Here is a 17559-nt window from a genome sequence, read left to right as displayed (position 1 = left end):
TAATTAATGAATGTATGTGTGTGTGTGTGTGTGTGTGTGTGTGTGTGTGTGTTAGATCATGCTGGGTGCGATGCTGTACAGTGTGATGTCCCCCAAAACCCGCACCAGTGTGACCTCCTCCAGCCCCCCCACTCTGTGCTCGTACTCCAGCAGGTGAACTCCATCCACAGCAATCTTAAACACATCCTCGTCCACCAGGATCTTCAACTGGGAGAGACACACACACACACACACACACACACATTTGATACAGTGTTAGGGGTCACATACGCTCCTCTGGCTCTCTCTAGACTCTGATCAATATAAGAAACATCTGTATTTATGATTCCACACAGCTGTACAGAGCAGATATACCTACACAAGTACTCACCCCTCTGATGTTTCCCCTTTTATTGCTTTTGTAAATGAAATGAAAAAATGAAATTATTAATAATAATAATAATAATAATAATAACTCTTCAGTGTCGAAGTGGACACTATAATCACACCTGTCTGGAAGCTCCAGTCACAGCTTCTCACAGTGATCAGTTAAACTCATCAGTAGGGAATGAAGGAATGGACGGCCCAGAGCAGACCGTCCTCAAATATAATTATAAAAAGCAATAAAACAGTAAATCACCAACGGGGTGAATATATTACTATATTATATATATATAACACTATTTCCCATATTTATATTTATATATGTATATTTATCCAGCTGTTTCTGGTTTATTGACCACAGGGGGGCGCTATGGCCGAGCGGAGCTTTACATCAAGTCAAGTTTCCTCTGTGAATAAAACACTACAGTGCTCTTCATCAGAGAGCAGCGTGCTGTACCTCAAACTGTCTGCCTGGCACGAAAGGAAAGACCCCTTCTCTCTCCTCTGGACCCCAGTAGCCCCCCAGGTTAGAGTTCCTGACGATGGTCTGCTCAGGGAAGCGAGGATTAAAGTGGAACACCACGTCAGAACCTTTCACAAAGTCCACATGGAACCTGAGAACACACAGCAGAACACGGTCAGGTCCAGGAGGGGTTTCTGATAAAGTGGCCAGTGGGTGACGGAACAAGCTAGGTGGCCAGTGGGTGTGTTACAGAAAACCTATTGGTGGGGTGCTTTAGGTGTGTGTGTGTGTGTGTGTGTGTAAATATGTTACCTGTCTGCTCCAGGAACAGGTTCTCCTACTATAGTGATGAGGAGGCGGGGCATTATCCCTGCATGGAGTGGCAGGTCATACGGCACCGGCTGAAAACACACACACACACACACACACACACACACACACACACACACACACAGTGATGTAGAGCAGAACACATAAACATCACACACACTCACAATTCAATGCCCTGCCCACAGTTCACACTCTGTACATATTATTATTATTATTATTATTAGAACATTAGTAGTTGTCTCATGATCAGGCGTGTATGGAGTCCTAACCCTCTCCTCCAGATCAGCTCCTGTACTGAGGAACAACTGCACTCATTCTTCATTCCTGAATTCTGCTCTCACAACAAGCTCCTAATCATCACACAGCAGCTCGGACCGCCAGACACAGCAGCTCGGACCGTCAGACACAACAGCTCGGACCGCCAGACACAGCAGCTCGGACCGCCAGACACAGCAGCTCGGACCGTCAGAAGGCTGGGTCCTGCACGTGTGTGTGCTGGGTGTGAGGACACTGTTATTAACGTCATCACCCTTTAGTTAAACCCTCAGCTGTGACGTTAATCAGTGACGCCCCAGAGACAGTTCTAGACTACAGTTCTAGACTACAGTTCTAGACTACAGTTCTAGACGACAGCTGCGCTCAGTAACAGGAACAGTGTTTCCTAGCAGAACCCTCCCTCCACAAACACAAACATGTGAGACTGACAGAAAACAGTGTTTCCTAGAATTAATGGATGGAAACGGAGGTCGGTTTGATGTGACAACATCTGGTTCAAAAACAACGTCACCATGACAACAGTGTGCGAAATTAGGCAGCAGGACACTCAACCTAATTCCAAACCCCACCCAGTGACTCACTAACTCCATTCCAGAAAGCAGGCACTCACACACTCACACACTCTCTCTCTCTCTCTCTCTCACTCACACACACTCACTCTCTCTCTCTCTCTCTCTCTCTCTCACACACACACTCTCTCTCTCTCACTCACACACTCTCTCTCTCTCTCTCACTCACACACACTCACTCTCTCTCTCTCTCTCTCTCTCTCTCTCTCTCTCTCACTCACACACACTCACACACTCTCTCTCTCTCTCTCTCTCTTTCACACACACACACACACACACACACACACTGAAACTAGGCTAATCACCACTATTCCTGTATAAATGAAGCTCTGACTAATTGATAATAATGGATATAAGAAATATCAGCAAGACTTCAAGACTAATTCTGGTGCTCAGAACCGGGCCTGTTCCAGTACACAGCCCTGTGCACTCTGTAGCGTCTGGACCCCGACACTCTGCAGACCCGGAGTGAACTCTTCTCCTTTCACTCTTCCAGATCATCAACAGCCAACCAGCAAGTCCCAGTTTCCCGCCTGCACCGCGCCCCGGACATCACAAGTCTGACAGGACAGCTGCTAATGAAGCTAGCTAACAGTTAGCACCATGCTAACCACCTGCCTAAACCCGGGTGGAGGTGTACAATCTCTAACAGACTTCCTCATGTTGATTCTGACGCTCTTTTACTCAGTTATCTAGAACATGGGCTGAAGCACAGCTACCTGATCTGTCTCCACGCTTTAGCCCATGTTCTAGATAACGGGGAGTCAAACCCTACCAGAGAGCAAATGATCAGGTGCCCTAGAGCTCACTGATCAGCTCATTAATATTCACAGTGGGTAATGAGACTTTGTGTAAATGCTGCTTTAGGACCCTGCGGATTAGTGATGGGCTAGCTCCTTATCTAGCTCTCTACTTCCTCCATGTCTATGAAGACGGAGCCAGAAAGCGCTGGAGGAGAGTTTAGCACCATGCTAACAGTCCAGGGATCCACTGCTTAGCTAAGGTCGGGCCCCAGACGGAGCTTCAGACAGCACACACTGATCCATCAGGCCCTCTCCATCCTGAGCAGAGGGTGGAGACGGGGAGCTTTAACTGAGTCCTGAAACCCACCTCCCGTGCGGAGCCCTCACGCTCACTGAGTGAAGAAGAGCTCTGATACGCTGATCAGTTCCTCCATCATCCAGTGGAACCAGGAGCTGGACTCTTTAAAACCGCTTTAACAGAAATTAAATCAGGCTGGTTTGAGTCACAATTCATCTTTACTTCATTTTCTTGGGATAAACAAGAGCATTACAAAGCTTTATTGAGAAAAGTGCAGCACAACAGTGTGAATTTGGCAATAGTGCGAAAAAGTCTCTGAAGAACAATAAAATCTATGACATTAAAAGGCTGGATTACTGGACTTTGTCTAAAGGCCGTCCGAGCAGTCCACAGACCAGCCCGCCAGCTCGGGGCGAGTGCATGTTGACGTGTTCTACCAAGTCAGCGAATGTGAGTGTGTGGCTCTCTCTGTGTGACGGCTGCAGTGCTGCTCCCCTGAGAATATCTGCGGTGGTCCCTGCGCTCACTGATACGGAGGCCTAAACCCCGGCTGAAAGACAAAGACAGGAGTTTTTCACATCTGCACACTTCAAACCTCGGCCCAGCGGGAGCACCAAGCCAAACCTACACCTGCCCTCAGCCCCTCAGCCCCTCAGCCACCACGCTGACCCCACCAGAGCAGCCCGAGGACCACCCTTACACCTCAACCAGTAGTCAGGAGACCCACCAACCCACACACACACACACAGACAGACAGTGGAGTTATACACACCTATACACCCCTCCCAGCCCCACACACACACACTCACACACACACACACACACACACACACACACAGAGACACACACACACAGACACACTTTAGGCCTGGGTGATAAAACACTAACAGTTATTGTAATGTTTTGATATTAATATTTAAATTATTATTATTTTAATTACTTTAGTAAAAATGATGATCGCCCAGCCCTAACACAAACACACACTCCTACACACTCAACCGTACTCACCAGCATGCCTCCAGGAGCACCAGGTCCTCCGTATGGGCCCATCGGTCCAGGTCCATATCCTGCTGGAGGTCCGGGATGGGGAGGGAAGCCTCCTCCAGGCACACCCCATGAACCGGGGGGCACAGGGGGGAAAGCACCACCAGCGAAGCCTGGGCCTCCGGCTGGTGGGAAGGCCGCAGGGCCCCCGGCTGGTGGAAAGGCCGCAGGCCCCCCGGGTCCGTACATGCCTGGGGCTGGGGGTCCGGCTGGGTAAGGCACGTTCGGGTATGGTCCCTGTGGAGCACCGGGGATTGAGGGAAACTGCCCCCCGCCGTAGGGCATGGGCGCCCCACCTGGAGGAAACTGGCCCGGCCCCTGGGGGGGCAGTCCGGGCATGCCGGGGCCAGGGGGGTATCCGGGGGCAGAAGGGGCGCTGGGATACTGCCCCGGAGGAGCCCCAGGGCCTGGTGGGAAGGAGCCTGGGGCACCAGGGCCAGACTGGGGAAAGCCACCAGGCGCAGAGGGCTGGGCTGGACCACCAGATGGTGGGAAGCTAGGGCCACCTGGAGCTGCACCAGGCCAGCCAGGATTGGTGGCAGGGGGGGCCCCGTTCATAGGGGCAGATGGGTTAACGTTAGCAGTTCTGGGCGCTTGACTCGGGGCATCGTCCGAGATCGCATCGGCAAGCTACGTAAAAACACACAGAGGATGGGACAGTATTAGCAGAACACTGGGTTTTCACACTAGCGTGTTTTGGACCCGGGAGTGGATCTGTGGTCTGGAGTTACGTGATTGGTTCATTTTGTCACATGACTCCAGAAGGTTCGGAAAATAATGAAAGCAGTAGTCAGGTGAAAGTAGCCCCTCCCACTCAGCAAAAATGCACACAGAAAAATGACGGCCGAAACTGTAACTGATACACGGCTCGAATGACAGCAAACCAACGAGCCCAAAACAAGCTCAGAACCGGTCCTGGGTGCGGACTTATGTATTCCTCACACTCACAATGATGCATCTGCCCACTGACCTGCACTACACCTGCCCTCTGACCTCCACTACACCTCCACTACACCTGCCCACTGACCTCCACTACACCTGCCCACACCTGCCCACTGACCTGCACTACACCTGCCCTCTGACCTCCACTACACCTCCACTACACCTGCCCACTGACCTCCACTACACCTCCACTACACCTGCCCACTGACCTCCACTACACCTGCCCACACCTGCACTACACCTGCCCACTGACCTGCCCACACCTGCCCACTGACCTCCACTACACCTGCCCACTGACCCTCACTACACCTGCCCACTGACCTGCCCACTGACCTCCACTACACCTGCCCACTGACCCTCACTACACCTGCCCACTGACCTGCCCTCTGACCTGCACTACACCTGCCCACACCTGCACTACACCTGCCCACTGACCTGCCCACACACCCTCACTACACCTGCCCACTGACCTGCCCTCTGACCTGCACTACACCTGCCCACTGACCTGCCCTCTGACCTGCACTACACCTGCCCACTGACCCTCACTACACCTGCCCACTGAGTGGCTTTCTCTCCTCCCGCCCAGAAAGTTCTTCACCTAATGGTGATGAAGACGCTGCCTGATGCCTGAGACACTGTTCTACCAGAGTTCTGAGAAGAGTTCGGCTCTAGAACCTGCTTTTAAAACCAGATCTTCATCATCATCATCATCATCATCATTCCATATAAAACTCAGAAGACTCGTGTAGCTGCACTGGTGGGTTTGGATAGGAGATAAATTATGGGCTGTATCACACACAGAGACAGGTGGAGAATTTGGTGGAGTGGAGTTCCCCTTTAGGCTGAATGTTAAAGCTGTTCTTGTGGAATTGGGACCCAACCTGTAGTTAAGAAACTCCCACCTGAACTTCACCCCTACACCTGTACACCCTCGGCTGGAGCGCCGCACAGGCTGTCAGAGATACAGCCTGGTGCACTAATAACCCACACTGTGGTCAATACACTCATTAACTGCGTTAGGATTAGACTGGTCAACTCACCGAGAAATCTGCCATGGCCTGGGAGAGAGAGGGAGAGAGAGAGAGAGAGAGAGAGAGAGAGAGAGAGAGAGAGAGAGAGAGAGAGAGAGAGAGAGAGAAGATATAAACTCAGCCCATTACACACACACACACTGTAAGTCAGTGTTTTGCTGTAAACTGCAGATAAAGCCACAAAATGGAGACCCCCCCTACCCCACCCCTCCACCCCTCCACCCCTCCACCCGAGCAGAGCAGCTGATCCGAGCAGTCAGGGAGGCTGTCTGGGATCAGTCTGCCATGTTCGGCTGTTCGGCTGTTCGGCTGTTCCTCACCTCGCTTCAGTGAAGGCCTGCTGCTCCTGATCAGCCTCTCTTACTTACAGTAAACCCGTGTAGAAAACACACACACACTCACACACACTCACACACACTCATATACACTCTCATATACACTCTCTCACTGTCTCACTCACTCACTGACACCCAGAGACACTCCTGATCGCTGGCCTCTACAGAGGAAGTGAGGTTGGTGTGGGAACGCGCAGCAGATTCGACACCATCTTTAAAAACAAGCGGAGCTACAAATCACCGCGATCGACCGAGAGCGCGAGACTGCGCGGGACTGCGCGGGACTGAGGCCGATCTTCCGGTTTAGACATCGACATTTTGTTTCCCACCCGTTTTCCGACACGTCCCACCCTCCTGCTCTGCGATTGGCTGGTAAGAGTCACGCCTTCTTGCGCTACGATTGGTGTATAAACAGCGCACCAATGAGAGTTTGTACTTCTAGCCAATCCTGGAGCTTGTGGGCGGGGCTTAGTGGAATGCGGGTGTGGAAAAAAAATGCACAGTCAATTCCGGATACGCAGAAGTTCGCAGAGTGGGCGTGTCCTCAAAGAGACAGGAGGGGTGTTTCCTGATTCGATTCATTCCGTTCAGTTCAATGAATCGAGTCTGTTGATTCATGATCTGTTTGACGAGCTGGATTATATGATGTTTAGATATGATATTATAAGCGCACGTGTTTCCTGTCTGGTTCAGAACAGTATTGATTAAATGTGAAGTCAGTGTTGATCAGCATGTAGATGATCAATATTACAGCATTCACTATTAAAATCTCTCTGTAATAATCATTTATTATTTTAAATTATTTAAATATATTTATTTGATGTACAGATTGTATCAATCGACATTGATTATATATTAGATTTATTATTTTACTGAAATGCAGGGAGAGGCAAAGTGGAACAGTTTACACTACAATAAGAACTATACTATATTGATACAAAGTACACACACACACACACACACACACACACACACACACATAAATAAATAAAAAAATTAATAAATTAATAAATAAATGAATAAATGAATAAATAAATGAATAAATGAATAAATTAATAAATGAATAAATGGATGGATGGATGGATGGATGGATGGATGGATGGATGGATGGATGACTTTCTGAACTGTGGACAGGAGGCGAGTTGAGGGAGAAGGCCGCTCGGAAACAGCACTAGCGCTCTGATTGGCCGGCGCACATGTCAATAACCTTAACAGCGCTGTGATTGGACACTGCGCTGGAATGAGAAAAGAAGCAGCGCTATGATTGGATGATAAAGTGTTGGGAAAAATAAGGAGCGGCGTGATTGGACGGTTTGGAGTTCGAGAGCAGACTGAGTGCGGTGATTGGGCGAGCTGGAGTCACGAGACTGGACAGGAAAACACACACACACTCACACACACACACACAGACAGCACTGCTGCTGATCAGCTCCGAGAAAATGGTGAGTAGAGCTGGAGTAAACAGGGTGTGTGTGTGTGTGTGAGGGAGTGTGTGAGAGTGTAGTCGCTGTGTGTCGGTATAGGTGTGTGTGTGTGTGTGTGTGTGTGTGTGTGTGTGTGTGTGTGTGTGTAAGAGAGAGAGGGGGAAAGTGTTGCTGCCCCCCTGCGTGCTGCAGTTACACCCAGTTCATTGTGATGTGCTGCAACACGACACACACACACACACACACTCACACACACGCTCGCGCGCGCAGCTGTAAGTTGAGGGAGTGTGAGCTGCAGTGTAAGAATTCTTGCTTTTGCACTTTAAGCTTTAGAGGCAGGAGCTCCTTACATGTTAGAGCATGCACACACACACACACACACACACACACACACACACACATTCCTCAGGCGTCAGGCAGGTGGGGTTTATCTGACAGTGCTGTCAGTGATAGGATCATATCCCACAACCTAAAACACCCACAATTCCTTTCTCCTCCGGCCTCTCCTCATCCCTCACTCCATCTTCAACACTGGGACATGGAAATGAGCTCTGTTCTGATTGGCTGTCTGCTAATGCACTTTAATCAAGAGCTGGAACACTCCGTAACTCTTCAGAGTGAGTGGGCGGGGCTAGCATCCAGTAGACTGAATAGGCCAATATGTAAATGTGAGAGATTTCGTCTTTGAAGTGAACAATATATTTAAACCCCCCAGTGCAGCTACACCAGTACATGACTTTATATGGGTGATGATGATGATGATGATGATGGTAAAATAGTGAATAGAGAATCTGAACTAATGCAGTTTTCTTTAGGGACTACTTTCTGTAGCTGCACTACACCCTGCAGCATGTATCCCTCCACCATTTTAATGATCTGGTTCTAAAAGCAGGTTCTAGAGTTGAGCTCTTCTCAGAACTCTGGTAGAACAGTGTCTCAGGCATCAGGCAGCGTCTTCATCACCATTAGGTGAAGAACTTTCTGTGAGGAGCTTTTATTAGAGCTTCAGACGTCTGCTTCCCCTCACCTCCACTGTAGAACCACAGCTCTGACTGGGGGAGCTTATCTAGAACCTCCACTGTAGAACCACAGCTCTGACTGGGGGAGCTTATCTAGAACCTCCACTGTAGAACCACAGCTCTGACTGGGGGAGATTATCTAGAACCTCCACTGTAGAACCACAGCTCTGACTGGGGGAGCTTATCTAGAACCTCCACTGTAGAACTCCAGCTCTGACTGGGGGAGCTTATCTAGAACCTCCACTGTAGAACCACAGCTCTGACTGGGTCTGTTTACGTCTTTACTGTTTAATTATGGGGAGAATTCTGGAAATTTAGTGGAGTTTCCCTTCAGTTCTGAATTTTGTTTTGAGCACAGCTTTAAAGCTGAACCAGTATGAATTTAAACATCAGTTTCCCATGCTGATGACAGCTGTGTGTGTGTGTGTGTGTGTGTGTGTGTGTGTGTGTGTCCTTGCAGAGTGAGTCTTTAGTAGTGTGCGAGGTGGATGGAGATCTGGTGAAGAAGTTGAGGGATTTCCGCTTCAGAAAGGAAACCAACAACGCTGCCATCATCAGTGAGTAACTCCTCTACGCCCCAGCCCGCCGTCCGCTCCGGCTCCGGCTCCGGCTCCGGCTCCGGCTCCGTGTGGCAGGGCTGGGGATGGGTGTCAGCCTTACAATACAAATACTTACTGTAATAATCATAATACTGAGCTCTCAACACGAGCCAGTGCTGACAGTAGTGGTTGGTGTGGCGCAACAGATAACACCAGTCTGCCACTGAGCTACCACACCATGTGGGAGACTGGGGTTCGATTCCAGGTCTGGGTGACTGTGCTGCTGCGCTACACCAATAAGAGTCCTTGGGCAAGACTTAACACCACACTGACCCTCCTCTGTAATACCAGTAACCCTGTAAGTCGCTCTGGAGAAGAGCATCAGCTAAATATCATAAATGTGAATGTAATTAAATGCTGAGGTGTTTGATGTGTTTGATGTGTTTGTGGTGTTTGATGTGTTTGTGGTGTTTGATGTGTTTGATGTGTTTGTGGTGTTTGTGGTGTTTGAGGTGTTTGTGGTGTTTGTGGTGTTTGAGGTGTTTGAGGGTTTCTGCTGACAGTAAAAAGGTGGTACTTCTTCACAGATTCACATTTTCTTTGGGAACTGTTGTTTTGCTGCACAGCACCCTTCATGTATCCCTCCACCATTTTAGAAGAGGTGTCCACAAACATATATGAATGGTGTGATGTCCCCTTAACTCCACGTCTCTGTGACCGTCTGTCTGTTCTGTTCCAGTGAAGATCGATAAGGACCGGCAGCTGGTCATCCTGGATGAAGAGCATGAGGTGAGTGCGAGCACGCTGTGGTACTGGTGTGTGGACGGGTGTGGTTCTGCTCTCTGCCCGTTTGCTTTAAAAGCAGTCAGAACTAAACTCCTTATCTGCGTCCAGACGGACGTGAAGTGAAGCGAGCTGAGAGTTCAGTGTGTCCAGGCTTCCTCAAACACCACCGCAGCTGTGATGGAGTCCTGGACGCAGGACAGCTAGTCTCATACAGTCTCCCTATAAACCTGGGCCTGATCACATCTGCGCTTCCAGTAAAGGGTCATCTTATCAGCGGTGCTGCACTCAGATTAGTTTTGCCACATTCTGGCCGCTCCGCCCGGCATCTCCAGGCTACGCCCGTGTACAGCTGACGGAGAGCCAGCAGAACAGCTGTAGTCTAGTAAAGATTTAAACCCTGACAGTAGACTTAGGTGGTAATTTCTGTTCTGTGTATTTAGTTCAGAGCCAAATAAGATCATTCCCCCCTGTGCGTTTCAGAGAGTCACAGGATGGGGGCGCTGTGGGAGCTCACACTCTGAAAACAGGTGGAATAAAAACAGGCCCACGTTTCTCGGACCGCTCCCTCGACTCGGGTATGAGGCTCTATCCTCTACAGGTGTGTTTGAGCCTGTGCTGTGGAGCTTAGCCTGCTAGCTAACTTATCTAAGCCAGTGAGTCCAAACCCAGCAGAACCAGCCTCTCAGTTCTCCTTTCTGTTCCTCCAGCACCAGTTGCTCGACCTCACTCAGAGGGTTTAACGGTCAGCGGTCAGTCAGCAGCAGCTGCTCTGGGCTGTCTGAGACTCGGTTGAGGTGTAAAGCTAGCTTAGCGAGTGGCTACGGATCCAAAACCACAGGAAATAACTTTACTTCAGCTTCCTGTCCTTCCAACAGCAGCCGCTCCATCATTAGTGACCAGTCGCTCCAGTCCTTCTCCTCTAAGTGTGTGAAAGTGGGCTTTCAGACAGACCGGAGATCAGACTGCTGCTAACTGTGCTAATGCTAACCAGCTCCTCTCTCCTGATTCAGAGCAGCTGATCTCACATTTGGGGTCAAATTTACAAAAGGTTTGAATAAAGACCTGCTTTAAACGTGAATTACAGTGGGATAAATGCCGGATTTGGTTCTGTATGAGGGATAGTCCTGAGATTAGAGGGATATTGGAGTAGTGTAGTTGTGTTTGTCTCTTTATCAGGAACTCCTGTGTTTGTGTTTGCAGGACATTTCTCCTGATGATCTCAAAGACGAGCTCCCTGAGAGACAGCCCAGATATCCTTCACTGAGCAGCAGGTTCACTCTGCAGCATCTGGTCCAACAGGCTGCTCTATCAGATCAAACAGGTCCAACCCGGAGACGCTGAGCTCCAGACACTGCGGGAGGTTTTAGCATTTACTGTCACGCAGTCTTAGATCTCTGCAACCTCCTGAAGTTTAGTGTTGGATTTTTACCTCAGTTTTGGTTTAAGGTTTTTTATATAATGGTGACTGTTAACCGCCTGCTCTTCTCACACTGTAATACACTACAGGAGGCGTAGGGGGCGCTCTATAATGCTCTATAATGATCATATGATCCACACGCTCATTCTGACAGACTGTAATACACTACAGGAAGCGTAGGGGGCGCTCTATAATACTCTATAATGTTCATATGATCCACACGCTCATTCTGACAGACTGTAATACACTACAGGAAGCGTAGGGGGCGCTCTATAATACTCTATAATGTTCATATGATCCACACGCTCATTCTGACAGACTGTAATACACTACAGGAAGCGTAGGGGGCGCTCTATAATGCTCTATAATGTTCATATGATCCACACGCTCATTCTGACAGACTGTAATACACTACAGGAAGCGTAGGGGGCGCTCTATAATGCTCTATAATGTTCATATGATCCACATGCTCATTCTGACAAACTGTAATACACTACAGGAGGCGTAGGGGGCGCTCTATAATGCTCTATAATGTTCATATGATCCACACGCTCATTCTGACAGACTGTAATACACTACAGGAAGCACAGGGGGCGCTCTATAATGCTCTATAATGTTCATATGATCCACATGCTCATTCTGACAAACTGTAATACACTACAGGAGGCGTAGGGGGCGCTCTATAATGCTCTATAATGATCATATGATCCACACACACATTCTGACAGACTGTAATACACTACAGGGAGTGTAGGGGGCGCTCTATAATGCTCTATAATGTTCATATGATCCACACGCTCATTCTGACAGACTGTAATACACTACAGGAAGCGTAGGGGGCGCTCTATAATGCTCTATAATGTTCATATGATCCACACGCTCATTCTGACAGACTGTAATACACTATAGGAAGCATAGGGGGCGCTCTATAATGCTCTATAATGATCATATGATCCACACGCTCATTCTGACAAACTGTAATACACTACAGGAGGCGTAGGGGGCGCTCTATAATGCTCTATAATGATCATATGATCCACACACACATTCTGACAGACTGTAATACACTACAGGAAGCGTAGGGGGCGCTCTATAATGCTCTATAATGTTCATATGATCCACACGCTCATTCTGACAGACTGTAATACACTACAGGAAGCGTAGGGGGCGCTCTATAATGCTCTATAATGTTCATATGATCCACACGCTCATTCTGACAGACTGTAATACACTATAGGAAGCATAGGGGGCGCTCTATAATGCTCTATAATGTTCATATGATCCACATGCTCATTCTGACAAACTGTAATACACTACAGGAGGCGTAGGGGGCGCTCTATAATACTCTATAATGTTCATATGATCCACACGCTCATTCTGACAGACTGTAATACACTACAGGAGGCGTAGGGGGCGCTCTATAATGCTCATATGATCCTGTGTTATTTAAACTGTGGGGGATTTGCTCTGTTCGTTCCTTAACCTGAAGCACATTTGTAGTGTACAGTTATAAATACCAGCATGATGATGGGAGAGTGTCTTACCCACTCTGCTTCATCTTCTCCAGTCCAGTTGGTAAGAAAATCTCACACACACACACACACACACACACACACACACACACACACACACACACAGAGAGAGAAAGAAGTGCAGCTTCTGTGAGTGTTCCTGATCAGATCGGACTGTTTCTCAGGGTGTAAACCGGAGCAGCAGATGATGTACGCTGGGAGCAAGAACAAACTGGTGCAGACAGTGGAACTCACCAAGGTTGGTGCACACATACACACACTCACACACACACACACACAGAGGCTGGGGTGGAGATATGAATGGGCTGAGGCTGAAGTTGGGGTCCTAGTTTTCCAGTCTGTCTGAAATTACCAGAATGTAACGCTTCACCATTTAAGGTGGATTAGACAGTTGATGTGCTAGAATTTAAGGTGGGCTAAAAAAAAATTGCTGTGTGACTGAGACTTCAACTGCTGTGTGTGTGTGTGTGTGTGTGTGTGTGTGTGTGTGTGTGTGTGTGTGTGTGTTGCAGGTCTTTGAAATCAGGAACACTGAGGATCTGACTGAAGAGTGGCTGAGGGAGAAACTGGGCTTCTTCCGTTAAAGGGGACGAAAGAAAACAGCGAAAGGATGATCAAGGCGTTGTACGTCACCCCCCCCCCCCAGAGACAAAACCATTCATTTAACACTAGTGTGTGTGTGTGTGTCTGTGTGTGTGAATGAATGTGTGATTGTGAGTTGTTTAGGTTTATTCTTGTTTTTGGACCCCCCTCCACCCCTCTCCACCCCCCCCAACACTACATTAACCAGCTGCAGCTTCACACACGACAGCTAAACGGCCTCTCCAGTCCCTCCACCTCCATTCTCAGCCAGACAGAACAACCACCACGTGTAACACTGCCACCTACAGACTAGCCCACTAACAGCAGCTCATACACACCTGGCAGATCATCCTGTCTCCAGGATTCAGAGTTCACTCAGAGACTGAAGGAGTGTGCAGACCTGCTGGGTTTACTGTAGTTTACTGTAGTTTACTGTAGTTCACTGCGACAGAAACGAGGGGCGGTTCTAACAGACTGCGTTTCCAGTAGAGGCTGTTGCTGTTGTGACTTTATGAGAGAAGGAAACTCGTCCGTTTGAGCGATTTGGCCGGTTGTGCTCCAGCTCCGGTCAGGTGACGCAGTCACACAGTGTAAACAGCAGCAGGTGGTTTAAATGGGTCTGATGATGACCGGTGGGGGTGCAGTGACTGTGGATTGGGAAGCTGAGGCTGTTTTACTGGATTATCAGATAAACTGGGAGTGTAACTGGTTTCAGTCTTGCTTTGATAATCATGATTTAAATAAACCTAACTGAGATCAGTCACAGCGGGAGCTGGGCCTGTTTGGTGGCTTTGGGAACAAATGAGCAGCTGTTTGTTTCTACTGAGCAGAAGATTGACTTCAGTCACTTTATTGATTTTAAATTGATGAAGTTTTGTGCCAAAATAAAATTCTAAAATGAGGCTGTAGAAGTGAAGAGCTGCTGTTTGCTGTAAAACGTGATTCAGAATCAAATCAAGGGATTGAATCATTTTATATTATTTTCTAGAAAAGTGATAAAAACTAATGAGAGATGAGATTTACACTCCTGTAACACTTGATATAATAAATATATTAATCAGATTAAAGACAGAAGTCCACCATCATTCCTTCTCAGACTGATCCTGGATCAGCACGTTCATCTCTCGGATTTGAGAAGCCCCTGTGTAGTTTGACTCGGGCTGTGACGGAAAGTCTCCCTCTTTACATTTCCAGACACTGTTCAGTGTGCTGTGATTTCAAAGGCAATATAATTTCCCACAATGCACTCATAACTTCCAGTAAACAGTGCAGCTCACTACATCAGCTGGATGTGGACCACAATGCATCGTGAGTGGAGTTGCTAAGCAACAGTGCCGATGCCGTTTGCTCCGTTTGTGGATCCTTCCCGCTGTAGGTTATGAGAGGCTGGAGGTCCTTCCACACAAAAAAGTAGTTCCAAAAGTAGTGCAGTGATACGTGGTGAAAAACCTGCTGTTGTCAGAAAGGAGTAAAGAGCTTAAGCGTTCAGAATGTGTGGGGGCGGGACTAACGGTCAGCGTGGAGGGGGCGGGGCTAAACGGCTGCAGGTGGAGGTTTTAGTGTTTGCATGTTAGCTTCAGATTTGCCTGTGAGCTTTAAAACCACCTGATCATTCAGGAGTAAATTCTTAGAAAGCTGAGTTCTTTTAGGAAAATGTCCTGATCATTCGGCTTTTTGTCGATGCAGTCTAAATCTGATGATGCTGATATCCGGCCGGTACCGATCCGTGAGGTACGACGCTCTCCTACACACACAGAACCTGACCAATCAGCTCCCGGCTCCTTTACAGCTCTGCAGCCTCAACACTTAGCATTAGCATTAGCCTCCTCCTCCGTTCAGAATCCGGAGTCTCTGGATCAGGTCTGGATCAGGTCTGGATCAGGTCTGGATTAGGTCTGGATCAGGTCTGGATGTCCCTAATATTAAAATAAGTGATAATCCGTTTACTGAACTGTAATATTAGACACCGGGGTTCCGGTCACTGGTACTGTTCATCTGCTCATCCCAGAATCCATATCTCAGACCGTCAGAACAGAGAGAGTGTGAGTGTGTGAGTGTGTGAGTGTGTGTGAGTGTGTGTGAGGGTGTGTGAGGGTGTGTGAGTGTGTGTGAGTGTGTGTGAGTGTGAGTGTGTGTGAGTGTGAGTGTGAAACGGCTGTAAATCTGCTTCCATATTAGAGCCGTTCTTCCTAAAAACATTCCTGATTAAATCTCTGTACTGTTCCTCACTCAGTGCTCCAACACTGGACCAAACTGTACCTACACCCTCTAATTACCTCCACCCTCTAGAGTTACCTACCAGAAATACCATACGAACAAAAAGTATTGGGACACCTGCTCATTCACTGTTTCTTCTGAAATCAAGGGTATTAAAAGAGCTGATTCTGCTTCTGTTGGAGTAACTGTTTCTACTGTCCAGAGAAGAAGACTTTCTACTAGGTTCTGGAGCAGCATTGCTGTGAGGATTTGATTGCATCCAGCAACAAGAGCATTAGTGGGGTCAGGATGTTGGATGATGATCACCATCCCACCTCATCATCCCCGACTCCTCCCAAAACTACTGGATGGAGCTCCTTCACCATCATTCCAGAGAACACAGCTCCTCAATGCTGGGGGGCTTTATACCCCTCTAGCCCACGCCTGGCATTATTAGGCAGCATGGAGCCGATAGGGTCATGATGTTGATCTGCTCCAGAGAGTCCTATTCTATTGGCAGTACTTCTTCTCTACAGGGACTAGACAAGCTGTGTGTGCATTTGCACATCTGTGTCAGCAATTGGTGCAGCTTAAAGTAGCTGAAAGTATTCATTATAAGGGTGTCCACAAACTTTTAGCATTTGGGAGTATGTTCTAAGTAACTGTTCCTTTTGTTTCTCTGTATTTCGTTTGTTTTAACACCTCTGCTGAACACTGCTCTACACTGTGTGAGCGCTCGGTGATGGATGGGCCGGCAGGAATGTTCCGTCAGAGCGAGGAATGACCAAGTGTGGAACGCTGTAGAGAGCTGCTGCTGCTGCTGTTGCTGCTGCTGCTGTGAGCTGTAGCAGCTCTGGCAGTCCAACATCAGCCCCCGTTAGCCTCTTCTCAGCTTCTTATGTTTTACGCCTTTGAAGAAGCTGTTGATAGAACACTAATGCAGACCAGTTATTATCTCTCCACTCTTATCTTATCCACTCTTACTGAACTCAAACTACTGTTTTTATCAATGCTAACATACACTATATGGACAAAAGTATTGGGACACCTACACATTCCACCTACAGGAGCTTTTATGTTCTAAACCCATCAGCATTATAAATAAGGAGCCGCTCCCTCTCTGCAGCTCTACCAGCAGCAGCAGGTCTGGAGCTCTGCTGCAGTTACTGAGTCAGTTGGAGGCTTTTCTGCACTCTGCTCTGAGCTCAGCACTCGGCCCTGACCCCGCTCTGTAACTTTACGTGGTCTAAGCTGCTCTCTGTGAGCTGTTCCTCCTAAACTCTTCCACTGTTCAATAATAACACCACTCACAGCTGATGGAGGAAGATCTAGGAGGGAGGAGATTTCACCAGCTGACTTGTTGTTGGTGCAGCAGTGTCTCCTATTACATACAGAACCATGCTGGAGTTCAGTGAGCTCTTCAGAACCTCCCGTTCTTTCACTGATGAGCTAGAGGCTGGAGTTTATACAGCTGTGGCTGAATGACACTAAATCAGACACCTGAATTCAGTAATTCAGAAGTGTCCCAATACTTTTGTCTGTATAGTGTACTGTAGTGAGGTTGTGTAGCTCCAGTGTAAAAATAAAGAGCAGACTGCAGAAACTGAACATGACTGGACTGACTGAGCATATTTGGGTAAGAGGGGGGAAACTGGGGGGGGGGGAAACTG

At 48.2% G+C, this 17559-nt stretch overlaps 2 protein-coding genes across 4 annotated transcripts in view; one reads left to right on the top strand and one right to left on the bottom strand.

Annotated features, from left to right (window-relative positions):
• lgals3a (lectin, galactoside binding soluble 3a) overlaps positions 1-6599 on the bottom strand; it is an 8826-nt gene extending 2227 nt beyond the window's left edge. Inside the window, exons 1-7 of one of the 3 annotated variants that reach the window (XM_072677237.1) lie at positions 6380-6599; positions 6069-6086; positions 4051-4716; positions 1139-1227; positions 821-977; positions 371-395; positions 24-207 (exon numbers count right to left, since the gene is read on the bottom strand). In XM_072677237.1, coding sequence (XP_072533338.1) covers positions 390-395; positions 821-977; positions 1139-1227; positions 4051-4716; positions 6069-6083 — 933 coding nt within the window. In that variant the 5' untranslated portion in view covers positions 6084-6086; positions 6380-6599 and the 3' untranslated portion in view covers positions 24-207; positions 371-389. Of the gene's footprint in view, positions 208-370; positions 396-820; positions 978-1138; positions 1228-3241; positions 3593-4050; positions 4717-6068; positions 6087-6379 lie in introns of those variants that run through there. The other 2 variants (XM_072677236.1, XM_072677238.1) reach the window with 2 other exon arrangements.
• A 1175-nt stretch (positions 6600-7774) lies between these two features.
• On the top strand, positions 7775-17497 carry gmfb (glia maturation factor, beta). Its single transcript, XM_072677233.1, has 7 exons — positions 7775-7836; positions 9298-9394; positions 10116-10165; positions 11363-11414; positions 13074-13154; positions 13276-13349; positions 13624-17497. The coding sequence occupies exons 1-7, from the start codon at positions 7834-7836 to the stop codon at positions 13693-13695; spliced, it is 429 nt and encodes a 142-aa protein (XP_072533334.1). The 5' UTR covers positions 7775-7833; the 3' UTR covers positions 13696-17497.
• The last annotated feature ends 62 nt before the right edge of the window (positions 17498-17559 follow it).

The sequence above is a fragment of the Salminus brasiliensis genome, chromosome 4 (genome assembly GCF_030463535.1).
Source record: "Salminus brasiliensis chromosome 4, fSalBra1.hap2, whole genome shotgun sequence".
Classification (NCBI taxonomy): Eukaryota; Metazoa; Chordata; class Actinopteri; order Characiformes; family Bryconidae; genus Salminus; species Salminus brasiliensis.
The sequence above is the reverse complement of the archived record's forward strand: the minus strand, read 5'-3'. Positions and strand labels throughout refer to the sequence as shown.